At 38.8% G+C, this 27752-nt stretch overlaps 1 protein-coding gene across 1 annotated transcript; it reads right to left on the reverse strand.

The window, feature by feature from the left end:
• Window positions 1-16543: 16543 nt before the first annotated feature.
• Window positions 16544-21085, reverse strand: spry4 (sprouty homolog 4 (Drosophila)). The gene is made up of 2 exons (XM_038292071.1): window positions 20867-21085; window positions 16544-18980 (listed from the first exon to the last, which is right to left on the reverse strand). Exon 2 carries the CDS (start codon window positions 18927-18929, stop codon window positions 17784-17786), a length of 1146 nt encoding a protein of 381 aa, XP_038147999.1. The 5' UTR covers window positions 18930-18980; window positions 20867-21085; the 3' UTR covers window positions 16544-17783.
• Between the last annotated feature and the right edge of the window lie 6667 nt (window positions 21086-27752).

Consider the following 27752-nt stretch of genomic DNA (forward strand, 5'->3'; position numbering starts at 1 on the left):
CAGTCAGACTGATACAAAGTTTTCTATCTAAGGAAAACCAGCTGATTGCATCGACTCATTGATTTAAAATCAATCTTTTTAAGTATATAGCAAACTGAAATATTCCAGAATTTGGGTCTAATTATGATTGATACATTTTTTTGGAAATGTTTGGTGAAGTATAACAAAGCAATTTCTACTTAATGAAATCGAAATGCCCGCTGGGTCAATAAATATAATTTTGATTATTTATTTTATTTTGTTTAAGTCATCTGTTCTTCTTTTTGTCCTGTCTAATCCAAAATCCCGAAAATATAATCAGCTACAGACAGAAAGACTGATAAAGGAGTACAATTTTTAATGAAAGAGTGCCACTGTAGTGAGTAAAGTTGATCGTAGTAACAGCTTTGTCAAAGGTTCGATCAAGGGAAGAAAGACAGCCCAGCACAAAAGCATGGTTTCAGAGTACATTTAGGAGGAAAATAAAAAGGGTAGACAAAGCTAATGGAAGCCATACCTACCAAAGCAGACAGGCAAATGCAAAAGCATTGAATTAAGTGTTCTTTCTATGGGGAAAAAAAGCTGAGAATTACTGACCCACAAGTATACCTTTTTTGGGGAAAAAAAACAACAACTTTAAGGCAGGAATAAGCGCCGGTAAAGCACAAAGAGAACAAACTCTTAGAGAAAAATCAAACATTTTCTATCTCTGTGATTAGAATTTGGATGGAGAAGGTTACACACATCACTTGGCAAGTTTCAGTGGTACCTAATGCAAACGCCATGAGCCAGCTGTAGTTAACATTCCTGAAACAAGTAATTTGCTATTTGTCCCATTTTCGGCTAAAGACAGATATCAAATATTAATATTATATAAATATCATAAACAGACTATGGGTTACATTTCCTTAATAAACAGCCAATTGATAATATGAATTTTCCACCAGTAAGGTTTGCCATGGCTGTAAGTAAAATGTATCTGTATGGGACATTTCCAAGAAATTAAAATCATGGAGTATTTCGCAATGAAAAAAGATAAAAAACAATACTTCAAATAAGTGAACCAGTAAGGATAAAGATGACACGATATCTGCATTGCTACAAAAAATATATTTTTGGGTCCAACTAAACAACAAAAAAGTAAAGAAAAACGTGGAAGAGAGACATTTGGACTGAGAGGAAGTCCAGAGATATGAAATCAGATGTGAACCAAAACAGCATTTTGCAATACTCTCCTGGGGGAATGTGTATGTGCAGCGCACAGGTTCTGCCTTGTGCATGCACATTTGTGTGACTTTGTTAGTGTGATGGGATAAATGTTATGGTGCAAAGCCAACAGATAAATGTATGAAATGTTATTGCGGTGCAGCTGGCCACGCTCCAGAGGAAGTACTTTGCTTTGACAATGTTCTCAGCAGGAATGCAATGTAGCCCACCGCCAAGTGGGCGTATGCTTGCTCAGGGTCGGAAGCCATGTTTGGTCAGCCCAGTTTCAGCCCATCCAGTGCCTCCAAGGGGAGTGGATAGGTGGTGGGGGTGTGCTGCCGGGGACCCTCCTACTGTTGTTATTCAGAAACAAGAAAAAAGGAGGGATTGTGTATTATTTGTGTAGATGCAAATGTGTTCGTCTTTTTGTGAGTATGTTTTTTTTTTTTAGGTGGGAGGAGGATCTAAAAGGAATGCAACAGTGTCTTTACACATGTCCCCTACTCCACCCACCCCTTAGGCAGCCACCAGGCCTGTTGAAAACAGAGACACACATACACACACAGAGGTTGAGGCATGGAAGGAAGTATTAAACTACACCGCCTGAATTATTATCAAGACAGGCAGGCAAAGCTGCCTGTTAAGATTCTGAACTTTTCCTTTTAGAACTTGGCTACAAGAAAATCCACTCAGCAGAAAAAAATTTGTGTTGAGGAACAAAAAAAGTAATATGTTCATTATCCCTCTGCAGGCCTAAAGATCTCTGAAATATATTGTATTCAGGCCTCTTGAACATTCTCACACAACCACAAACCTAACAAAACGTACGGTGGCCCTGAAGTGCAAACCACATCAACACATCTTTAAACACAACTACAAATTAAAAAACACAACAACATATTTAGAACCACAATAACATATTCAAAAACAAAACATCTTAAAAAAAATGGAAATCATTCTGTCTTTACTGTTTAAATGTTAAATGAAAAAGCATAAGCCGAATAAATTCTGGTTTAAAAGCCAAACAGTGCAGTATCGACCTCTTCCAGTTGGTTAATGCCGTTCTGGTTCTGAATATCTTGTTGTCGTTTTGAATATAATGTTGTGGTTTTGAACATGTTGCGTTTTTAATATGTAGTTGTGTTTGAAGATTTGTTGATGTGGTTTGCATGTCAGGGCCACCGTAAAACCCCTTGGGAATTTATGTAAATGTGAAATCCCAAAAATAAATTCAAGGCCTTCAGATATAATTTAATCATTAAAAAGGAGCCACATGTGTATATCTTAATGTTAGCATGAATCCAGCTGTGTTGTGAAGGCCTCAGAGGTTTGTTAGATAACATCAGTAATCGTCATTTTATCTTTGCATGGTCTGTACTCTGCACAGAACCTGTTGTGTTTTGTTGGACCCAGTGAGCCCTACCTTCAGCTCTCAGTGCTGCCACTAGCTGAGCGAGTGAGCGAGCGAGCATCCATCCATCCATTCATCCATCCATCCATCCATCCATCCATCCATCCATCCATCCATCCATCCATCCATCCATCCATCCATCCTCTCTCTCCAGCTTAGTCGTGTCAGGGTCTAGGTGGGGCCGGTGCCTATCTCCGGCGAGAGGCAGGGTACACCCTGGAGAGGTCGCCAGTCTGTCGCAGTAGTTGTGTTTCCATTAACCATCAAATTGCACAAATTGTATTTATTAGAATTAATTTGCTAAATGGAAACACTGAAGTAAAAAAACAAAGAAAAATAAAAATTTTTCATGTTTCAATGAAAGGGTTTTTCGGTTGTATCAATATTCTTCTATTTCACAAAACTGCAATGGAAACATTTTTCTTCAAATCACATGATCTGCAAGTTGACTTTAACACCTTGCAAAAAGACAACAGAGAAGAAGGCAGGAAGTAGTTGGAGGATCTTGGTGGCAAGTAAATCTGCTAAAATATGGATTTATCTCATTTGGCTACATCCCCTGCTGGTATTTTGCTTTAAGAGTTATCACATGAACAAATGTATTCAGCTTTAATCGTACTTATTTAATGGAAATACCGCAATTATGAAATGATGAAACGTTGCAATTTAGAATCTAACAGAAAATGGACATAGTGCCCGCATTTGTAATGGAAAGTCAGCTACTATTGTGCTCACTGTGTGACAATGTCACTTGAATACATAATTAAAAACTACAACATAAATAAAAAATAAAAAAAAAATGTTTCATCATCATATATGCAAGAATGTCTTGTCAAATGCAGAGATGTCTTCTTGCAGATTTAATGATGAGGTAAGTGGCAACAGAAGCATAAATCCAACAATAACAGGCAGGGAACTCAGAAACCAAAACAAAGAGACACATGGAAGAAACATACAAGAGGAATGAAGAGAGTCCAGCAAAGAGTAGCTGCAAAGGAGAGGTACACTATATTGCCAAAAGTATTTGCTCACCTGCCTTGACTCACATATGAGCTTAAGTGACATCCCGTTCCTAATCCATAGGGTTCAATATGACGTCGGTCCACCCTTTGCAGCTAGAACAGCTTCAACTCTTCTGGGAAGGCTGTCCACAAGGTTTAGGAGTGTGTTTATGGGAATTTTTGACCATTCTTCCAGAAGCGCATTTGTGAGGTCGCACACTGATGTTGGACGAGAAGGCCTGGCTCTCAGTCTCCGCTCTAATTCATCCCAAAGGTGTTCTATCGGGTTGAGGTCAGGACTCTGTGCAGGCCAGTCAAGTTCATCCACACCAGACTCTGTCATCCATGTCTTTATGGACCTTGCTTTGTGCACTGGTGCACAGTCATGTTGGAAGAGGAAGGGGCCAGCTCCAAACTGTTCCCACAAAGTTGGGAGCATGGAATTGTCCAAAATGTCTTGGTATGCTGAAGCATTCAGAGTTCCTTTCACTGGAACTAAGGGGCCAAGCCCAGCTCCTGAAAAACAACCCCACACCATAATCCCCCCTCCACCAAACTTTACACTTGGCACAATGCAGTCAGACAAGTACCGTTCTCCTGGCAACCGCCAAACCCAGACCCGTCCATCAGATTGCCAGATGGAGAAGCGCGATTCGTCACTCCAGAGAACGCGTCTCCACTGCTCTAGAGTCCAGTGGCGGCGTGCTTTACACCACCGCATCCGACGCTTTGCATTGCACTTGGTGATGTATGGCTTGGATGCAGCTGCTCGACCATGGAAACCCATTCCATGAAGCTCTCTGCGCACTGTTCTTGAGCTAATCTGAAGGCCACATGAAGTTTGGAGGTCTGTAGTGATTGACTCTGCAGAAAGTTGGCGACCTCTTCGCACTATGCGCGTCAGCATCCGCTGACCCCGCTCCGTCAGTTTACGTGGCCTACCACTTCGTGGCTGAGTTGCTGTCGTTCCCAAACACTTCCATTTTCTTATAATACAGCTGACAGTTGACTGTGGAATATTTAGGAGCGAGGAAATTTCACGACTGGATTTGTTGCACAGGTGGCATCCTATCACAGTTCCACGCTGGAATTCACTGAGCTCCTGAGAGCGACCCATTCTTTCACAAATGTTTGTAAAAACAGTCTGCATGCCTAGGTGCTTGAATTTATACACCTGTGGCCATGGAAGTGATTGGAACACCTGATTCCAATAATTTGGATGGGTGAGCAAATACTTTTGGCAATATAGTGTATATATCAGAGACTGAACAACGAATGCAGTAATCAGCTAATTGGGAGCAGGTGTGTACAGAAGCAGCTAGAAGGGAGCTAAGAGGAAAAAAGAGGGGCAATAGAGAGTAACTAGGGAATACAACAGGGCTTAAATATAACTAGTAAAGAACTTAAATGAAGCTAAAGGGGAATAAAACTAATGACTAGAGAATAAAGAATGACCAAGGGGAAAACTGGAAAAGAGGGCCAGGGACTGGCGATACTCAAGGTAAGTGTGATGCCATAGGAAATAATAACGTAAATATAACTAAAAACCCAAACTGAAAACTAAAACAGAACTGAAAACCCAGAGCAGCAGATCATGAAAAAACAGGGAGAATTGTTTGGATCACAAGCTGACCTGAATTACTAAATTAAAGCACAGCTGCTGCCTGTGTGTGCTGGGTTTTGACTTGAGTTGGGTGTGGCAGAAGTGGAAAGGAGGGACGCAGCTGTCTATTATGCTCCAAAGTCTGCTTGAAGAACTTTACATTTTTTGCCTCAGCTATGGCGAGACTTTCTAGTGCAGAACTGCAGACTTTTGAAATCAGGTTTGATATATTGTAGGATATTTCTGCTGAACTGATTCAACAAGGTCTTTTATGCATGTAGTTTGACAAACATTCTGCTTGTGGGCCTCTGCACTCTGCTTTCCCCCGCCTCTTAACTGTGGTTTTATTCTTAAACCAAACACTCTTAAGAAATAAACAATAATAGTTGTCAGGGTAAGTAACCGAACGATATTAAATTATATCATACTGTATTATCTCATCTTTGGGTCACACCCCCTCGTGTAGAGGGGGAAAAGGGAAGACACTAGCACTCTGCTGCATCTCATAAACAAAACAAGCTCTCTATGTCATTCAGGGTTGTGCAGCGTTCATTGTTGTTTTTTTTCCCTTCAGGTTTATTTGATGAAAATTATATTTCTGTTTGACCAGCTCTGTTCTTTGTTTTTCCTAAAAATAAATGTTGTTACTCTTAAGCTTAAATAATAGAAATGCTGCAATGTGATTTAAGTGCAGTCAGCTACACTTTGTTTACTTTTTGAAAACACTCTACTTTTTACTTCCACTATGACTACTTTGTGTTGGTCCATCACAAAAACCCATCTTAAAGGACACACTTACACTTTTAGTTCTGCTCTGAAGGAATTCAGAAAAGTTTAAAGGATATTATGATTTTCTTTTCATGGTAAGATAGTTTTACTGTTACTGCCTTAAAGCTAGAATAATAGAAATATCATAGAACTATACTTTGCTTTCATACTTGCTCTGACCAAGAGTTTAACACTTAGCAGCTAAACATTATATCATGTTACTTTGATCTCCTGCATAATGATACACGCATCCAAGAAGTTAAAACTGATGGTAGACTGTCTGAAATTCACTTGAAAATGTTGGATCTGTTGACTTTGTTCTGTTCTTAAAAGCTGAAATGAGGCCCTCCCTGTGGGTACAGGGTTTTTATCTCGGTGGTATAATGGGAGAACCCTTGTAACAGTACCAGCAAAGAGCCTGCTGTGGCAAAGGCCTTGGTGTGTTCAGACTGGCAGTGTTTGGTGATAAGAGGCTGTGGCCTGGTTGGCCTCTCTGAGGGGAAGTGATGCAAGACAGTAGCTCTTTGTTTAGTGGCATTACTTGGTACCATGCCAGTGGCCCTTCTGAATGAAATGAAGCGCTTGGCTTGTTTGCTCGCTGGGTGAGTGGTTACTTGGTGAACAGGCTGACCGCCTGGATGACTTGCTGGAGGGCAGAAAACTGTGATCCTAAAACTCAAGGCTAATCTGTCCTTTCAACAACCAGAGGAAATATGCTCAATCATCTCATTGAAATTGAAAACAAATTACAATCAAAACCACATATTCATATACTTTTTCCTATAAATTACCAAAATAACTATAACGTTTTTGGGGCTTGGTTCTTTTTCCTGTATTCTTCATGTTCATTTTTTTTCCCCTACAAACAGATTTAAAAAGAAAAAATGGGAAAGAACAGCTTCTGAGGATAATCAAACAATTTGGGTTGAATTGAGGCATACCTCTTGATGCATTTTAGGATCCACAAATTCCATGGGTTACTTTATGGAAACCATCACTAGGAATTGCGGACCCCCACGTCTGGTATATCCTTGGGTACAGTTTCCAGAAGTCTTAAGGTACAAAGTCCACATGTTCAATACAACCATAACATTCACAAGGAACAAAAGTGGTTCTAGGGCGCAGATCACATGCTTTGGTGGGAAATCAACCATAAAACAAGTCTTGTGCTAGCATGGGCTGAACAGCCGACCAGTAATGAAAACATATTTTCTCCAAAAGCAGCATAGAAAACCAGATTAAAGTTGATAAACTAAACTGAAGGTTCCTGGATATCATGACTCATGTTACATCTGGATGAAAAAGGATGAAGTTTATGTCTTAAGAGAGCCATCCCAACTATCCCTAATATGATGGTAATAATATTTCTGTGGTTTTTTTTTTTGCTACAGGATTAGCAGCTGCACTTCTACTGTGGAAACTCAACAATATGCAAATATCAAAGCAGAACACACTGATTAAAAAGCTTGGTAGCATATCTGTCTTCCAAATCACATTAAACTTGACCATACCAACAAATGAATTACCCAGTTGCTCAATAGTAATAAAGTAAGTTTTTAGAGTGGCCACTGAAAACTCCTAATCTTTATCGCATAAAAAAACAACTGTAAGTAGAGTTTAAAGTTTGGGAGTTAGCCTACAAACCTGACTTATTTACAGTGGTTCTATCCTGAGGTATGGCCAGCATTCCAACTAACTAATTATAGAAACTTGAAGGATACCCAAGTTAAACAGATTGAAACACAACTCTACCAAACACTGAGATTGATTATTCATAATATTTTTCAATAAAATTGAAAATAATAAAACAATTTAGAATAAATATGCCTGTTCTTTATTGTTCTAGCACTTAGACATACAAGTCTGATCACCTTAACAAACATTAAATATGTCCAATTTAATTTCCGGCATCTATAAGATAATGCCATGTACCTTTTTATATATTATATGTATTTATTTGGGTTTAGCAAAATCTCCAATTGTATGAAATAAATGTTGACACTGTTCATTTTTGAAAATATTTATTAGGTTTGAAAAACCTCTCAAAACCCTGGACAGAGCAATCTTTTTCTATCTGTCCCAGAGACTCAAGATGAACCCAAAATGTGAGGTTCCTTAAAAGTGTTTTCCTTCCAGTTAAATCCATCTTGTCCCACTTCACTTCATTTTACTTTTGAATTCCACTGGGAGCAGAGAGGGGGGGGGGACAGGAAGCTGAGGAGGAGTGTTCATATGGTGTGTGTGTGTGTGTGTGTGTGTGTGTGTGTGTGTGTGTGTGTGTGTGTGTGTGTGTGTGATGGAAGCGACCTTATTATGCAGTGTAAATGTCAGTGGATCCATTTACAGACAGCTATGCACCTGCTATTTCTAGCCCATGTAAGTGTGCAGATCTTAACAAGTTCTTACATGTGAACATTTTGAATGGACAAAACATAAACATGTTCTTAGTCAGTGAAACATTCATCAAAGAGAATTACCATACATTTGAAAAAAAAAAACCTAAATGATAAATAGGCAACAAATTTAATTTGAAGGATTTTCTCAAACTTTTATTTCATTTATTTTAACATTTATTAGCATTTTGTAGTTCAGTCTGGATTATTGATTTTGTTCTGCAGACCACATAAATGCTGAGCGCAGGAAGACAAAGACAGCAAAGTGTGTCTTGAATCCGTATCTGGGGCTTGTCATGGGATGCAAGGGGTTTTGCGTAAGTGCAACACCAGATGTTAATTTTTTTTTGTGCAAACCTGTATGTCTTATGAAGAACAAACTGTAGAGGATATGCTTGAGCATAAGCTGTGAAGGAGGGTCTGGTATTTTACCTTGCATCCTTTCTAATAGATGATTTTTGTATTGCAAATGCCTGTAAAAAATCAGCTGGATTGTTCCTTTAAGCATCAGATCAGGTGACGCATAGAAGTGGGTCAGTTAAAGCCTTGCAAGTTCAGCCGGTTGTAAAACCAGCAGATAAGAAGACAAATGTGGGATGGGTTGAGACTCATTGTATTGCCTGGATGTTGCTTTGTCCTGTATTACAGCAGTTCTGATTTTACTTTTAGTCGGCCTGAAATATTATAAAGATGTGTACTGTAGATACTAACTAGGACCTAAAGAATACTGACTTGAATTCTTAAAAAATGAATGATTTGCAAGCTAAAATACCAAATAGGTTAGAGATAGATTGGTGGGATGCAGCAAAGCTCAAGTCCATGACAGTTGACAACTTAGTCCTGCCATTATGAGTTATTCATTAGTAAACATGTAAGGAAATAAAGGGGGAAATAATAAAGGAGGTGTATGAGTAGGATAAAGAAATAGTTAAATAAAGAAAGAAACAACATAATTACATGTAGCACAGCAAGCAAGTAAACCAAACAGAAAAATAATTAGGTATTTATCTAATTGATTAATTAATTATGAAAGTTGAGAAGTATTTGAATGGATAATAAGTAATCTCAAAGGTGAAACGATAATTAAGCTGGGAAATTAAAGAAATAAACAGCCAACAAGTCAGAAGGTAAGTAAATAAATTAGCAGGTTAGAAAATAAATCAATCCTCAAGTCAATATGTGACTAAGCAAATAATTGAATTCAGTTTATTTATAAAGCACTCTGCATGTCATCTCAAAGCACAGGTCAATCAGATTATAGTCAGACTGGTTTAAAATGTTTTCGCTAAGGAAATCCAGCTGATTGGATCGATTCATTGACTTGACAGCAATCCCTCACGCCAAGCATGCATGCAGCGACAGTGGAGAGGAACCAGCAGCAGTTTGAGCGGCCATCTGCCAAGGCCGGCTGGGGTTCAAGGAGACAGACGCAGACATACAAAACAAACATAGACGCACTGGTCCATAATTAGATTGTATGTTAGAAAAGGTAAAGGTAAACTAGTTCCTCGAGGGGTTTAAATTGTGAAAGAAACATTTGAGCAGATGAGCTCTGACACAGTTTTTATGTCAAAGGGATGAAAAAGAGAACATCCTGCTAGTCAGTAAAAGCTGAGCCCATAGCTAAGCCTAGGAGAGAAAAAGGAGTATATCATGTATAATTGAAGGTGTTGATGGTAGCAGCCCAGCTGATATTTTTCTCCAGGATGCTGTTTCTGCCAAACAGGAAAGGACCAGATGAAGGTTCTATGACAGTAAGAACAGAGAGAACATAAAGTTCAGGGTCAAACAAATACTATAGATTATGAGAATGAAGGAAAAGTGGCCCATATGTCCTCTAGCAGTCTATGCCTATAGTAAAATAAGGCAGTTAGTAAATGATTAATGCTATAGAAATAAAATTGCAAAGGGTTACGGTTACTTTTTACTTTAGCAAAATAAAAAAGTAGATCATATACTAAAATTAAGTATTAATGATATCATAATGTTAAGAAATAAGTGTCAGAAAGGACAAAAAGGTATTCTCTCTCCTTAACTCCCCTACACACACAACATTTAGCTGAAGTTGAACTCTTGTTTATTAGAAATGTATTTCTCCAACAATGCATGCTTATCTTGTATTTGAGTAAAAGTAAACAGCCAAATACCATTTTTTATGAATACAGCTGAAATTTGCAATCTTTGCTTCAATTACCAATTTCAAGCGATTATAGGAAATATTTGTCAAAAAATGACAAATATTTAAGTAAAATTGGATTAAAAATACTTTGAAGCCTACAGTGTTCTTGAAAGAGAAGACCGAAAGCTCTGTGATTTCCTTTTGCGCAGACTAAAACAAAGTGTAAATGATTGTGTGCTTCTAAACTTTCTTACAGAGGCAGGACTGGTTCCTCTCTAAATCCAGTCTGCCACAATGGCAGCTGATAATAAATGGTTTCTGCTCCACCTGCCTATGCTGAAGCTTCCTGTGTTGATGATATGTATGATGCTTGGTGGGGTGGAGATGACAATGTAGGTGTGGAGGAAGTCAAATGCAGGTGTTTATGGTAGGGTGTGTGTGTGTCTGTGTGAGTGTTGGTGAATGTGAGCCCAGGTGGGTGCTGACAGACCGGCAGGTAAACAGGCAGGTTGGTCTCTGATCTCACCTGCTGGAGCAGACACAGCAGCGCCTGCAGGGCTTTCGCAGCGGAAACATGTTCTTTATGTATGCTGAAAGGCAAACTTTTTTTTCTTTTCTATTCTCTTTTCTTTTTTGTTCATTCGTTTCATCCTCCTCTCCAAGGTACATTCACCTAGGAAATGCACAAAATACAAAAATGAACAATGATCAGTTGGATGATAGAGTGCTACGCCTCCGGGTAGCAGCAGTGCAGGTGGGCTCGGGACAAGTGGGAGGTGATGACAGTGCTTGTGTTTGTGTGACAGGAAGGTTTCTGAGTGTGCTCTGGCTTCATAAGGTGGTGCTTTGGGGAAAAGGAATGTTGCACATCCGAATTAGAACAGACCACCCCTATAAACTCTGAGAAAGTTAGTCTTACTTGCAAGTCAAACACACACACAGGAATAGCAGCTGTGGAGTTTAAGCCCTGATATGAAGTGGCCAGGTGAGCGGCTCAAGTCTCATGTTACATAGTCCGGAGGAAGTCTGTGGATTATCTCCAGTTTCTTATGTAATGTTTTCTTTCTGTTTAAGGTCACTCGGTTTATTTTGGCCCCTGAGTGCTTTATGGTGGGTGGCTTATTGCTTATTGAGCAACAGGAAGGGCGACCTCAGGAAGACAGCAATATTGTAAAGGAACTTGAGCCCCTGATGGTTTTACAGCCAACAGACTGATGGAATGAAGTTCCTGTTTTCTTAATTGAAGCTCTATTACAGGTTTATAGACAGCAAATATATATACACTCGTGGCATTGTACTCCCTCAAAAACATTATTTCTTCTCCTGTGTATATAATGATCTATAAAACGTCGCTAAACTACAAACATGAGTAATTTGGGAGCATTTAAAAAATACTTTAAACAGGTCTGTTTTTTTAAAATAGTACTGTTTTTTTTTTACGCCTGTAATCAAGTTTTGTATTCACTTTTACTTCATTGTTTTAATATTTCCCTGGTATTATAGACTTTTAATCTTTTGTGATAAACTTTATTTGTCTTTTTAGTTGTGCATACAAACAAAATGTGTCTTCTGCTCTTTACCCACTACCCATAAGGAGCAGCGAGCAGCTTACATTCATCTAGGACTAAGGGCCTTGCACAGGGACCTAGAGTGCCACTGTTTGGAGTTCTAGCTGTGTACTTGTGGTCTTCTCAGAGCACAAGCACTCTTCTCTAATCAAAAGGCCGCCATTCCCACTCAGAACTCCTTGCTGTAGATTAATTCATCTAAGTTAGTCTTAGAACCATATGGTTAGTAGCTAGCCAACAACTAGCAACCTACTTCTATTCTAAGGAGCAATGTCTTATATGAGCTGATGGCTTCTATGAAACTAATGGGAGAGGATAACAGCTACTCAGAGAGCATGCAGGAGATGAATAGTTAGATTATGGTACTGCAAAGTAAGACTAATAGCTTAAAGGAATAGTACACCCAAAACATGATTAGCCTTCATTTTCTAGTCACCCCCATGCTGAACAACACTCTGGAGTACTTTTTTGATATCTCAAATGCATCTGGAGATCTGGGAGGCTTCTTGCTGTCTGCTGACATTCAAATAATGGAGGTCTATGGTGTCCGAGACAGAAAGGTCCATAAAAGTCCACAAAAAACGTGTCAATATTCCTCCATACTGCTCGTCCAATGTATTCCAAGTGTCCTGAGTGGGTAGCATCCAGAATTTACTCGAAACGAAGTCATTTAGAATGTTTTTAGAGCATAAACAGTAGTGTATAGGATTTCCTGAAAGCGCGCGCCTGCGAGCTCACGACGCTACGGAAACCGCGGCAGACCAAACCAGATGAAAGTGCGCATTCAGCTCGGCAAAGAACTCATGCTCTTCCTCAACACTGAAGTCCTCAGACATTTTTCTTTCGTTGTTTCTTTCTTTGCACAGGTAAGCAGCACATTTCTTCTTCTACGCTTGCATTATTGGCAGAGCAGACGCTGAATGCGCACTTTCATCTGGTTGGGTCTGCCGGCTTCCCTAGCGTCGTGAACGCGCAGAAGCGCGCTTTCAGGAAATCCTATACACTACTGTTTATGCTCTAAAAACATTCTAATTGACTTCGTTTCAAGTAAATTCTGGATGCTACCCACTCAGGACACTTGGAATACATTGGACGAGCAGTATGGAGGAATATATACACGTTTTTTGTGGACTTTTATGGACCTTTCTGTCTCGGGCACCATAGACCTCCATTATTTGAATGTCAGCAGACAGCAAGAAGCCTCCCAGATCTCCAGATGCATTTGAGATATCAAAAAAGTAATCCAGAGTGGTGTTCAGCATGGGGGTGAGTAGAAAATGAAGGCTAATCATGTTTTGGGTGTACTATTCCTTGAAGGTTGGGGCACACTGCTTGCATCTAACTCTATATATAACTCTCTCTATATATATAAATATTCAACAGGGATTTTAAATGTAAAGAAAGCAGAGCTGTTTCACTTTGGTTCTGTGTCTCTTTTCTACTCAAACTCAAAATGTTGCCACTGAATCGCTCCGTAGGTCCGACCAATATAAACCAGTGGTTAATCTCGGGTGCAGCGACAACAGCACAGTTACTGGGACTATATGTGGTCTGACCAGCCCCATACATTTTCCACGAGCTCTTAGTGCTATGACCTCATGCAATCGTTTTTTGGGTAAATTGTATCTGGTGTGTTCAGATCTTTAACTGGGAATATAAAAAGCTAGTCAGGTAAATAAAAAGGCTGTGATAAGTGAGTAAAATTAATAAAAATTTAACAGATACTTTGAAAAACCAAGAAACTATCAACTGGTCTAAGAAGCTCTCCGGCGGTCTGAGAATGATCAAGACCAAAGCGGACTTTTACCTTCTTAAAATAGCTGTAATACTTTTTTTTTTACAGTTATCGAGAAACATTACTTTAAAAACCTTATTATTGTCAAAATTGCATTGGATGGACATTTGCATAATATTTGAATCCTGAAACTTATTGCCAGTAAGTAAGGCAGGGACAAAAAAAATAAAATGTTAATATGTATTTTAATGCTGTAGAATTTCTGCAATTTTAAAATTACTTTTATATTAGGTACTTTGACTGTAACCACTCTGTTTGCTCTGAGGATGTTTAACAAAAGAACATAATTGATGATGCACCACCTCTGGCCTGCAGTTCCCATGTAAAAAAAAAAAAAAAAAAAAAAAAAAAAAAAATTTTATGTGTAAATAAGCACCCAATATAAACATGATGGTTTAAAGGTCCATAAAACAGTGCTTGCATAAACTGCTTTGGTCTTTGACACTGCAGCTGTTTTAGACTGTGAAAGTCCACTTTGGTCACAGCCAATTTCCGACCATCATACAGCTTTAAGGACTAAATGAATTTCTAGTAAAAAGGCCAAAAAAAAGCTTTTCCTCTACAGGATTTTTAAAATATTTATTACTTTTAATATTACCTTTATTAAAGAAAGTAAAAACTTTCCTTTTACTGTTCTTTAATTGCATAGAAGAGAAAAAAACCACACACCAGCCAGGTATATTTAACAATATATATTTCCATTGTCAATGTACATTCCATTTCAACATAAGCTTTTTTCACAAACAAAAACTTGGCATCTAAATAAATACTATATAAAATAGAACTTCAAAATAAATATATCTATAAAGGGAACCTTTGATATGAGATTTTTTTTTCCTTTTTGTAATATCTAAACAAATAAACCAACAAAAAGCACAGATCTCATTTCTTAATCCCCGACAATTGAAAAGTGACAAAGGAACAGGGTACCAACTGTATGATAGTTTTCAATTTGTGTAAAAAGAAAAAAAATCAGGCTGCATCGGTGTGTAAAACAAAAAAACCCAACTACTATAGATTCTGATTTCATTATAGTTGATGTTTTTAACACCATGGAGGCCATTGACCACATAAAAGAATAACTACATATAAAGGCAGCAGTTTCTGAAAAGAGAGAGGTGCAACTGGTGATAAAGAAAACAGGAGAAAAACAAAGATGGGGGGGGGGGGGGTATACAGCAAGAAAGCAAGAGGAGGGAGGGCGTCAGACATACTGTATCTTCCGGTATGTCTCCCATACCGACTCTGTGGTATGACAAGTTTATGAGCAGCAGCTGTGTTTGTCAATCAAGGCAGGCCGGGGTGTTTGTTGGACTACTTCTCATGAGCGAAAAGGGAGCAAGAAATGCACAAATAAAAAAATAAAAAAAGGCGCAGGAAAAAAAGTAGATCAGGGTAGACTGTGTTTGCAGTGTGGATTCAATGAGCCCAGTCTTCAGGACTCAAAGAGGGAATTAGATTTGCCTCTCAGCTGCTAATGAGCCATGGATGGCATAATCAGCAGGATATATATATATATATATATATATATATATATATATAACTTTTTTTTTTTTCTTATTGCCGGGCACACTTTTCTAAATCAAGTGCAAGTGGTATGAAGTCAGTTTGTTACTCATCTCCACCCACCCCTGCACTCTTTATTGAAAACATATTTTTCTTACCCTCAAAATATATATCTAATATAGTCTCTATATAGTTTGTACTGAATTGTAGTTATAATGTACCATGCAATCTTTCGAGGATATTTAAAAGTCTCTTCTAAAGAACACAAATGTTGTGAAACTATTTACAGCAAATAACATTTCACCTGCATAGCTCTATTTCTAAATATATTGTCAAAACATTTGTGATTTTACTGCCCCACCTTAGCCCAGCCCAGCCACACGTTTTGTCATGATCTGGCCTGTTTGCTCTCCCTTAATTAGTAATTCCTTTCACCTGCCCTCTTCCCTCCCTGCCTCATTATAATTAATTCCTCTCACCTGTTTCCTCTGGCCACAGCTCCGCTTTTGTTTTGTTTTTATTTTAATAAACCTTTTGAACTTTCCTACTGACTGTCTCTCCTGAATACTGGGTCCATCTGTCCTCGGTTCATGACACGTTTCCTCTCAGTTTTGGCACCTTTCTCTGACACTGAATTGATAGGTTCTTAGAAATACTGCCCAGTACATTCATTACCAAGGACCATGTGTTTTTTAACCTTTCTCCTTTTCTATATGATATTATTGTTGTGCAACAACACAAATACAAGTATGATTAAATTAAGGTACCCCAGAGGAAGGTAAGGGTCCATTTGAAAGAGAGCAGTGAGTTAAAGTATGGAGCAACAAAGCCAATACGCCTTAGTGCCAACCACAAACAGCCACCGGTATTAAAGGGCAGGTTACCTTTACCCGCCACCAGCCGCCCTCAGCCATTTAGTGTGCGGGCATGACAACTGTGGTCACTCAGAATGTGAAAACATGCTACTGTATAATAGCGTCCTTTGGCAAATTCCTAATATCATGCAAGTCACAAAAATAGACTTTAAGATTAAAAGAGACTACTTTACTCACACAGCTACGCAGCATACGGATTTCACTTTAATGAAGATACTAATGTGCGTAGAGGTGAATGGGTGTGTATGTGTGGCGTAAATGTGGTGTGGCCAAAAGTAATAGAAGATTGCTGAGGTTTTCTGTACTGTGCTTTAGTATATTTTAGGGGGGGGTGGTTCTAAAAACAAGGTTGTGCAAATGTCGGTTTGATTTTGACAAAGACTGAGCTATTACAAACTTTTTACTAAGCCTTTTCTCTTAAACCTTACCTTTACCTTCACTCTCTTTACCTGCATTGTTTTCTCTTCGGGAAAAAATGTATGGCCCATTTACCTCTGACTTAGCTTACTCATAGAAGTTATTCACTATTGCCTTTTTCGCCCTTTAAATGTTTTCTTTGCCTTTTTTGTGCAAAGAGGAAGCAGATTGGGCTTTTATGGGCAGTTTTATAATTCAACATGCAGTAGGCCAAGTTCAAGAGGAGATTACTGAATAACTATCCCTGAGAAGGTTGGTTGTACTTGACTTTTTAAAAATTTTTTTTATAAATGTTTCTCTATTACAAATCCACTTCTAGCGCGGCGGTTAACCATTAGACTAGAGCATGCAGATCGTGACATGCATTATATCTGAGATGGAGCAGTGAACAGCATTCAAAATATTTCAGAAAAGCTATGCTTCACTAGCCAAAATAACTGAAAACTACTAGAAATGCATTATTTCTTACACACAAATTTCAAAGTAGGAAATTACTGTTATATTAGGTTTATTACGGGTTGTTTTGACAGATCCCACAAATAAGAATCTAGAGCTCAAATATTACCAGGCTAGCATATTTAAGCACAACTGCAAAATTAAAAGATTGAGTGTCGCTGTCTTGACTGTTCTCACTGCCCATCATAAAAGCCACAGTATTCTCCAGTTACCTCCTCGCTTTCCGGTGTGAAACTATCCTGTGCTTTTCTAGATTGTGGAATTAGACACCTTTAGCAATCTGAGTTTCAGCAACCAGTTTCTGTTTGTTTAGGGTTAAAAAAAAAGCTAAAAAATACTGAGCAGCAGAGAGGTACAATGACATTGTGCCTTAAACCATTTTCTGCAAAACCCAAACACGCCAATCCAGTCTCTTTTTCTTGTCAAACGCAATAACAAAAATCTCTCACAGAACCTGTCAGCCTTTCATACTAACCATTTCTCTCAAATGGCCCATTTTGATCATCCACACAATCGAACATAGGTCGAGAAACCATTTAAGTACCGTTGTTTTATTAGTCATGTTCCACCAGGTAAATATGGTGGTGTAATGGGGTTGGTGTTGGATTGTCCGGTCTATTGTAATCAAACTAGTAGGAACCTGTCCATTTTCTCGTAAGTCCACAGCCAGATAGTTTGGTCCACTATCATGACCCCTGCTGCTTTTTCTCTGTTCCAATTTTTGCTTCCACCCCTCCGTTTTTACTAACAGGGATGCTCATAGCAGCCTGCGAGTTCTTGCAGCGACAGCCAGGCCTACTAACATTGTCATAACACTTCTGTCCCAGCTTTGCCAGCCCCGTAGCCGGTAGGTAGCAGATTAGGCATGGTAAGACAACAGAGAGAGCGGCCATAAAGGACCAGCGTGCACAGCAGTTGGCCTGTGAACACGAACAGGGCTTGTCAGCGCAGGAGCCCTCATCATCTTCGTCCTCGGTGCAGTGGTAGAAGATCCCTCTGACTAGGCACATGCAGGTGGCTGCATCTACCAGGCTCTGAGCTGAGCACAGGCACTCCTGGTTGCAGACCCAACAGGACGGTAAGGTTCTGGGGAGCGTGCACTCAGTGCATCGACACTTCCCGCAGTGCTCGCAGACAAACAGGTGCTTCTTTTCAGTTGGAGAAGAAGGGATAAGCGCCAATCCTTGCTGAACCCTAGCCAAGCACATGTCTGCGGCAGGAACCTTTGCAGACTTCAGGTCAAGAGATTTTGAGGAAGAGGAACAGGAGGAAGCGGAAGAAGAGGAGGTCAGGCCTTTAGATTCAGAGGAAGAGAAAGAGCCAGGAGTTCGGGTTGTGATTGTGTTGATGGGGCCCTGGTGAGGGTTTACGTTTGGATGATGGTCCACTGTTGGAGTCGGTGCTGCATGGTCCAAAAGCCGCTGATCAGAAGAGGTACTGCTGCTGCTGCTAATAGAACTGGGCCTGCCGCTGAAGGAAATCCAAGGATGGGTGGTGTTGTCCTGGTGGGAGTGAGGCTCGCACCTGCCCTGCTGATTGAACTGATGCTGGTGATTGTGATGTTGATTGTGATTTGCCCCAAGAAAAGCCTCCTGATTCTGACCAAGCCAGGTGATTCTTCGGTTTGCAGATTTTTGACTCAGAGGCTGCTGAGCCACAACAGCTGGACTGTCAATGTAGTCATTCTCCACATGCAAAGACTTTATCTGGTCGATGGGATAAATGGTGAGAGGATGCTGAAGTCGACCATAGGGCACTCGACCGTCCAACAAAGGCTGAGAGATAAGGGTAGAGGACACTCCGGGGATGTGGTGGGGAACCCTGGACTCCATGTGTTGGCTGGTGCCTCACTCGTCCTCACTCTAAAGCAGCATTTAGAAACACTGCAAATATAAAAACATGAGATACAGTTAAAATATGAAGCAATTGCTCCACTGTAACATGTAGTTAAGCTAAAACACAACTTCTGGGCCTTTTATGCAAAAGGTAATGTTATGTCTGCATTTATCTGTTTAGATAAAAGTATAATTTGACAGAAAAAAATGGGTTATTGATCATTATGCTTTTCAATGAAATCTCCAACAGGTCTGTTGAATCTACAACAGTGAGTTTTGTCTTCAAAATATGTTATAAAGTGAACCTTTTAATGCCAGTCTAACATCTACACTCCCAAAACTCATCTTGCTGAGGAATTGGGAAAAAAACCCCACCAAGACCTGGAATCAGTGACATCCAAACAAGGTCCCAGTTTTCAGGGAAGTGACATTCGTGATACACATATTTTTTATAACTTTAAACAGACTAATTGCTGTTAAGAATATGGGTTAAATGTTCTTTTGTTTGTTTTTGGGGTTGGCAAGCTTGGATGATTTTTTAAACTGAGAACCGACTGGATCTGCAGTCTGAACGTTCTTCTAACTTTGACATTAGAACAATAGAAGTTGGACTCCTGTCCTCTCCCTTACAAAAAAGCAGAGAGCACCACAGAGCAAAGCTTGCATGCAAACGACTCAAAGATGCAAAACGGAGGAGAGGGGGGGGGCTAGAAATTAGCCTGTGTAAACTCCCTCACCAGTAAAACCTTCAGTTTTCATAATGTAGCTGGTGATGTCATTGTTTCGCTTCTTTTGGAGCAAAATTTCCAACCATGAATCAGAGAAAATGATCAGTCTGGGTATTTGTGAATGGGGCTGATTTGACTAACTTGCAGGTGTTTTATTTTTTTGTGAATGGAAGCTGCTCTGATGCAGGCAGGAATGAATCAGTGCGCTCCAATTATGCTCAGTTAGAGCGCTGCATCCATTTCCTCAGGCAGACCCCTTATATATATAAATGATGGGAACAGAACGGGAGCAAGTGCAAGCGCTATTTGCACAAGCATACATCTTAGATGCCTGCTATTTTTTTCCACAAAGAAACACTTTGCACACTGACCTGCATATTTTATCCAAAAATAAAACAAGGCACATTTACTTTACACTACTGCAACCCACCTACCGATTATGTTATTCTCATCCTTCTAATAGGGTTCTAAAAGAAAATGGTTGTGAAACCTGTTGCGACATCGCTGACACAGGCGCAAGCGCTTGTGATCGTCAAAAATGTAGACCATTATGAGCTCCAAGCCGGAACTATGCGTGCGCAAACGCGTGCGTGTGGAGTATGTATGTGTGCGTCGCTCCCTTGGAAATGTGAATGGTCTGAGTCATAAAACCGGAGGCGGCCGCTCGATATACTCGAATGGCTGGCTTTTATTGCGCTGATAATAAACATTCGACGTCTTTAGTCTTATTTTGCAGAAAAATATCAAAGGTTTTAGAGATAACATAACAATATAGAGCGTCACTAGCGACGCGTTAACGTTTTCAGGGGTTAAATATTTATTAGAATTAAAAAGTATAATAATAATAATAATAAATTGTGATTTTTTCTAGAGCGAGAAGGACAAACAGCTGAACTCAATACAGTTTTTTTTAACAACGCCAGCGAATATTGTAGCCAATTTAAAAGACGTCATAATCGCTAAAGATGCAAAAGCGCACATCTGCACCTTGTCTTCCTCCATTTCCCCGTTTGCTCCGTAAAGCTGGTCAAATATAGACTTAAAAGTGCAAACACTGGTCCTAAGGAGTCGGTTTGTTGTAAAATGACGCGTCGCCTATAGCCTGCGATCTGACGGAGTTGATGTAGATTGGAGAACTGAAACAAACCGTGGCTGTTCAGTCGCTGGCAACTTCTTGACTTGTAACGCGAAGAAAACAAGACTTACCGAAGGTTTCAGGACGTAATTCTCATTTCTTCGTCTGGGCGCAGGTCTCTATCTGGAGGAGCGGCTGCTGCGTAAAGTATTTCCAAAAGACGTTAAGTCCAAACGGCGGCTCTTCCAGCGCTATTCTCTCTACTTGCTTGGTGCATTAAAAAAGGCGACTGCGGTGGAGGACACAGAGCTGTGGATATGATGTTGCAACCACCGAGGGGGAGGGAAGTGAGTTTTTATGAATGGGAGGGTAGAGGAGAGGGAAAAAAGGAGGGGGGACGGCGCTGCGCAGATGCCCTGTGTTTTTTTTTTACCGTTTTTTTTCTGAATGGGAGGGAAGAGTGTGTCGGGGAGGGCTTGAAATGCGGAGGTTACATTTTTATGAATGGGGAGGACGCTGAGTGGCACTGCGCACGCGCGACGCCAGGATTTTTATGAATGGGAAGAAATAGCGAATGAGGCGCGTGTGCGTGGGGAGAAGAGAGGGGTGAGGGCTTTTTTTTTTTTTTTTTTTAGACACAAGGGCATGATTTACATAAAAGGTCGACTCCAATTCATCATTGTGCTTAAAAAAGTCAAATAAGGGAGGAAATCAATCATGTTTAATGTATTACCGACAGATTTATTAATGTCCATGCTGAGATTGAAAAAAAATGAATGTATTGTAAGTATGTAAATCAATTAAGGTCAATTTATTCCGTCATTTTTAAACCACTTCATCTTGAAAAGGATGTAAAGATGCCAGAGGCCACATGGCTAAAGTGGATTAGTTGGAATAATAGCCGCTCCCCTCATGTGTTCCTGTTCTGTCTAAAGCCATTTATTGCGAGCAAGAACGCGTCCTTCCTTCCTCTGCAACAATGTGAGGTATGACTATACAGCTCCCACTGTAGTGTAAAAAAAAAAAAAAAACAGGCTGTGGTGGGGGCAGTGTGTGTGTGTGTGTGTGTGTGTGTGTGTGTTTGTAAAACCCAAACCAGCATGAGGGCAGGCAGGATTCACAAAAGGACAGGATGTTGTTGATTTGTACTGAAACCACACGGAGGAAATGAGTGTGAATTTCCTTGCTCTCTGTGACGCTCTGTGTGTGTGTGTGTGTGTGTGTGTGTGTGTGTGTGTGTGTTGGGGTGGGGGTGCGCCCCCCTCCCCAACTCCTTCTTGGGGCTTTTATCCAGTCAAAGGTTAACAGTTGCCCCATTATCCGTTTGCACGCATCGCCATGACAGCCTACACCTCCAAATTGGGCTTACTGTTTCCAAACTACGCTGAAGAGAAAATAGGGGGGGAGGAGAAGAAAGGGAGAAATAAAAACTGTTCAAATTTGATAGGAAAAGGAATGACATCTTTAATAAATGAGTCTTTTATTAATGTTTACAAGGTCAATAACTATCTGAAGGCATCCTTCTTTTCAAAAGGGTTTTCTCATTACAGTTTACATGTTTGCATGACTGTAAAGTAGTTTCCATTTTTTTGAAGAAAGACAAATGTGAAATAAAAAACATTTTACACTTAAATTACAGTTGCAGGTCTTCTGGAGTATATGCCTCTTCTGGTTTGGCAGATCTAGCCAATGAAAATTGGCTCATTACAAATCAGAAATGACAAATAACATAGTTTTAAAAGATTTTCATACACTCATTTAGGTTTAGGGTTAGACTTTAGCTAGACCATTCAACCACATGATTATAGTCGCAAAAAAGAAACCGTTCCATTATAGCTATATCCACCTGAAGCCAAATCATATATGTACACAGTAGGTTCAGTGGCTAGAGGACGCACCTGACATCCTGAAGCCAGAGGAGCAATAATATAATAATATTATTGTAATACTTATTCCAGGCCAGTGGGCTGCTTCAGAGGTAAAGAAGGTAAAAAAAAAAAAAGGCAGGTAGAAGTAGCATGTAAACAATTAATTCAGGAGGAAGAGAAAAGGCGTTTTGTTTGGACCAAAAGCAGAGGAAAAAAATCAGTGACTGAAAAAATCCAAAAAAAAAACATTAATAGCTTTTAGAGTTTAAGCACATTTTCTACCAGTTCCACTTGGTCTGGCTCTACTTCACCTCATCAATTTTCAAACTTTCAATAAGCACTAATGAAAATATATGAAAATAAAAATGGGGGTTGTCGTAGAGCCAGGCCCAGTGGAAAAGAGAGCACTTGATTCTAAATTATTGTTGCATAAAGGTAAAGTGGAGGATGTTCTTTTTCCGGGTGGATCATCAAAATAATTGGTCCTCCTAATCGTCAGTCATTCTGGTGATATTTTTACATAAAGCCGTCCTACGGAGTCATCCCCATTTTCACTTAACTGTGATGAGTCTGACATAAAGGAAAAAATGCAAATCTTCTTCTGGAAAGTAAGCTTTTATAAGCTATGCAAACAGCAACTTTTAAAAAATTAGTGGTCACAAGGAGAAATGGGCCTCTCAGGAGCAGGTACAGAGTTGTGCATGTACAACTCTATACCTTTAAAACGTATCATCTCTAGGTGTAGTTTCAACATATTTTGTCCTTAAACAGGTCTTAAAGGAGGCAGATAAATTATCAAAAAACAAATAGTGGACTGACAGCAGTAATACAAATTGTACAAATCCCAGAACGTCTGTGACTGTGGCTGAGAAGAAAACAGACAGATTAAAAAAAAAAATACACAAAGGTTACAACTTAAAGAACATAAAATGAATGAAGAAAAAAGAAAAGCAAAGAACAAGAACAAACAAAACAAGACAAATAAAAACAAAAGAGAAAAAAATCTAAAAAGGAAACTACCATGTAAAAAAAGATTTTAGAAATTTGAGAAAAACACTGTAAATGATAAAGATAGCAAGACGAACAAAAAAGGGCAAAAAAGTAGAAACAATAATTTAATGATATCTGAAAGAAAGAACATAACATTATCAGTTTATATGTCACATATCATTATAAAACGTGTTTCCTTTAAGAATAACCAAATTGGAATAATTGGATTGGAATAAAGTGCTTCATTTGAATAATCAGTTTTTATTGTTGTTAATGTAAAAGAAAAATAGATTTAATTTAATAGGAGGAAACTTTTTTTTGCTCATAGAAAAATAAAAAAATTGGTTTTGTGTGTTTGTTTAGCTTTTGTTACCAGGCGTAGTTGTAATTGGGATTATTAAATTACCATCTAATCATATTTTATAATATTCTTTTTCTTACAGTGAGTCCACATATGAGTCCAAATGCTCACAAATGTGAAATATTTTATGCTTGCAAAGGTTTTTTGCAAAGTTGTACTTCTTGTAAAATGTTTTTTTTCATTCTGTGTTGTGGTGATATTGTGATTCCAAGTATTTACCACATTCAGAACACTTTGGGAACCACCACGACTTTAAGATAAACTACAGATGATAGAAACATTTTCAGCAAATCAAAAAGAGAACAATATTTTAAAGAAATCCCCCCCATCTGTACGTCTCTTTATATGTCTGTCTCCATTGTTCTTTCTGTCTCTTGACATACAGATGTGCAAAGATGCACACAGCTCTGCTGCGGTTACTTTTCCGATTTTTCCTTCCACATCTGCAGAGCTCTCAGGCACGGCAAAAATGAAGTGCTTGTTGAATTATAGATTTCTCAGCTGTGTGATTATCCAGACAGACATGCACCGAAGGGAAGGTCCAACGTTCTCTCCCTCTCTCTGGAGTCCTCTCTCCCTGCCTCACCCCGAGCCACATCTGCTGGCTACCGCTGTGAGGCCGGTTATAACGGACAGCCCCATCTGGCTCCAAAACAGTTAGAGAAATCTGTTTCCTCTTGTATTACCAAGCACTGCTAATTCGGCAAAATCTTTATACAGTATTTTAGAAACAGTACAACTAGATTCTAGAAACACAATAAACATCATACATCTAAAAAAAAAACCTAAGAAGGCTGATAATGGACCAGTCAGTGTGTTTATTCATGTGGTGTGAGCACAGTGTAAAAAATGTAAATTAAATTGACAGCTCTGTAGAGTTTCATCAAAAGCTTCCTTCTGCAGGTAAAGCCATCATTTATCCTCCAGCCTTGATGCCTCACAATACACATTTCTCTCCAATTAGCAATTGTGTAGGACACTTGCAGTGCCATGACTTGTTTTTCTTTATAATTTAGTGCCTTCAAAATGCATCTCACAGTGGGTGGTCAGGTCTGACTGCTTCCTCTGTTTCTTAATGAGAAAAAGTGAGACCTCAAGAAAAAAGCCGAGTCTTATTATTGCTATTATGTAGCATTGCAGAGTATTTTATTTCTGATATGTAGGCTTTCCTTTGCTGTATGCCCTAAAATGTTCTCCTTTTTTTATTTTTTTATTCTTATTTTTGTTGTTGTTTCCCTCTTAATTTTGAGTCTGACACACCTGGCCTTTCACATTGTGATGACATAAAAGTTATACCAATTCCATTTGAATCTAAACCTACAGCTTGACCTTCACGAGTTATGAAAGTGAGCAGGGCCATTAATATAAACAAACAAACAACCAACAAAAAAATGCAATGAGAGACAGATCTTGACCATGATGCCAGGTAGAGCGACTCCTCAAATATTGACTTCCTTCCTCGCTAGCTGCCTGGTCAGGAGGTGTTTTGTGTGTTTTGGGGCCAGCAGAAAAGTGTGGTGAGAGAAGGAGGAAAAGAGGGTGAAAAAAAAAAGGGGGGGGTATTATGTGTGAGTCTGTGTGTCCACATCCATGAAAAAAAGTTTTGATTAGTTGTGCCTCTTCTTATTGCAGTATAACGGATACATAATATCTGCCTGAAAAAGTTAACCCGACAACCGTACAAAAATGAAAGAAACATGACAAAGGAGTTGTATGACAATTATTTTCATGTTTGTACCTATAAAAAAAGAACATAAAAATTGTAGTTTTAAAAGATCCCTTTAATTTCCTTGAAAATGAATCTTTTTTTCCTTGTTCTTGTGCAGGTAGTATTACCAACACACCAAAACGTTTTGTCAGTCTATTTTACTGCCCAATACATTTGCATGCAATAAATACACCACTTATACCTTTGTGCGACTCCCAGATTCTTGGCTTAAAGTTTTGGAAAAGTCGATCATTTCAAAAGAGGCCAAGTTTTAACCACTTCAACAGGTGTTATAATAGAGTTTCTGGTTTCCAATAGTAGCTTTAAGTAAAAAGCCTTCTGGTTTCAGAGAGATTTTTAATTGAAACCTCCGTGGGTGGGTCTAATAGCTTTGTATAAACATTAATCATTTTATGCCAAAGAAGAGTGGAAGGAAATGAGTTATTATGACTCTGATTCTGAAGTAAAAATAAATGTTTTCTAAGAGTATTGCACGCTTCAGCAGCAGGCTGTCTTTTTATTGCAAACAAATCTGAATTTCAATGTAATATTTTGATATTGTTATTATATATTATATTGGTTTCAATTAACCTGAATTTTCCTCTCTTTTTCCTTCGGTTTTCATAGTGGAGCCTCCCAACTATTCAAGTGTCTGCCATCATATTTAATTACTTTAACACAATTGTTTTATGTCCTACCATCATGTTAACATGATCAAATGTGTTAAAGTAACTAAATATGATTAAGTAGATACCAAAAAATGGTTTCATTATTTTTTCAGTGTGCAGTGAGAGTCAGTCTAGCTATTTTTGTTTAGAACAGCTTTTACATGTAGAAAATAAACACACTATACTAGAGCTATAAGGAGGCCAAATGCTGTGTTAAAAAAGTTCATTTCTCTTGGAACTAGGAACATGTTGGGAATGCCATTATAAATGAGATTTATTGCAATGTGCAATTCTAGAACCAGGAATGAAATCTAAATGTTTCAACATGTTTTCATCCAGTCTGCACTGCTTGATTAATTGAGTTTAGTTTTTACTGTATCCTTCTTTGTTTTTTCTTTTCTACAAGGTTTTGATATCATAATTACTCTTCAAGGTTTTATGGAAATACTGTTGTTCTCTATAAATTACATGAAAACCACAATGGGTTTACAAAAAAGATTTTTTTTAAACCTTGGAATTATGTTTACTTTGCCACATGACACATTTCTTTCACATTAAAGAAATGCTTTGGAATGTGATGAATCCACTCTTAATCTGCGTTATCCTTGTTTTGATTCTGGGTTCCAGGAAAAGATGAGCATCTGAGCTTTTCATATTAATATTTCTGCTTAGGCGTTTCAAAAATGGATACGTGACACCAGGTACTATTGACAAATATTTCCTCTGAGTGAGACCTTGAATCCATGTCAGCTGAAAAAAATGCTGATCTATCACCGACCCTGACCCATGAACCCTCTAAAGTCAACATAAAAAGATTAGATTTCCCAGTGGGGAATCAATAAAACTATGTCATTAAAACACCAGGAGATAATGGATGCAAGCGCTGTCCCAGAGGAAATCACATACCTTTTATAATTAGAATCCATAGGCTTTTTCTCTATTTAGCGAATGCTACACAACATCCTCATTGGACACTATGCAACACTGAGCTTTAAAAAAAAAAAAATGTTTGGAAAATAACCTTATGCTCTCAAAATAATGCAAACCAACAGTAGTAAAAATAGAGGAAGAAATTGTCTCCAAAACCTCTGCCTTAACCCCTATCAAACTCCCCCCCACTATAAAGAGCGGGGATTTTTAAAGCAGGTAGCGACAGCATATAACCACAGCAGGAATTATGGGATATATCTGCTTATCTAGTGACCATGGATGATCACTACTTTTCAAGGTGCATTGCGCATTTCAATTTCAGGTCCACTACTATTTCACCCACTAGACCAGTGATTCCCAACCGGGGGTTTGCGTACGTGAAAATATTTTATTCCTTAGATGGTAAGATAAAATAGGAATGGGATCTGTTTTGCTTTGTGAGGACCAAGTTGAAGAATTAAACAAGATTTTATCAACCAAAAAGTAATTTTT

The sequence above is a fragment of the Cyprinodon tularosa genome, unplaced genomic scaffold (assembly GCF_016077235.1).
Source record: "Cyprinodon tularosa strain WSP-4 unplaced genomic scaffold, ASM1607723v1 ctg307, whole genome shotgun sequence".
In the NCBI taxonomy this organism is placed as follows: domain Eukaryota; kingdom Metazoa; phylum Chordata; class Actinopteri; order Cyprinodontiformes; family Cyprinodontidae; genus Cyprinodon; species Cyprinodon tularosa.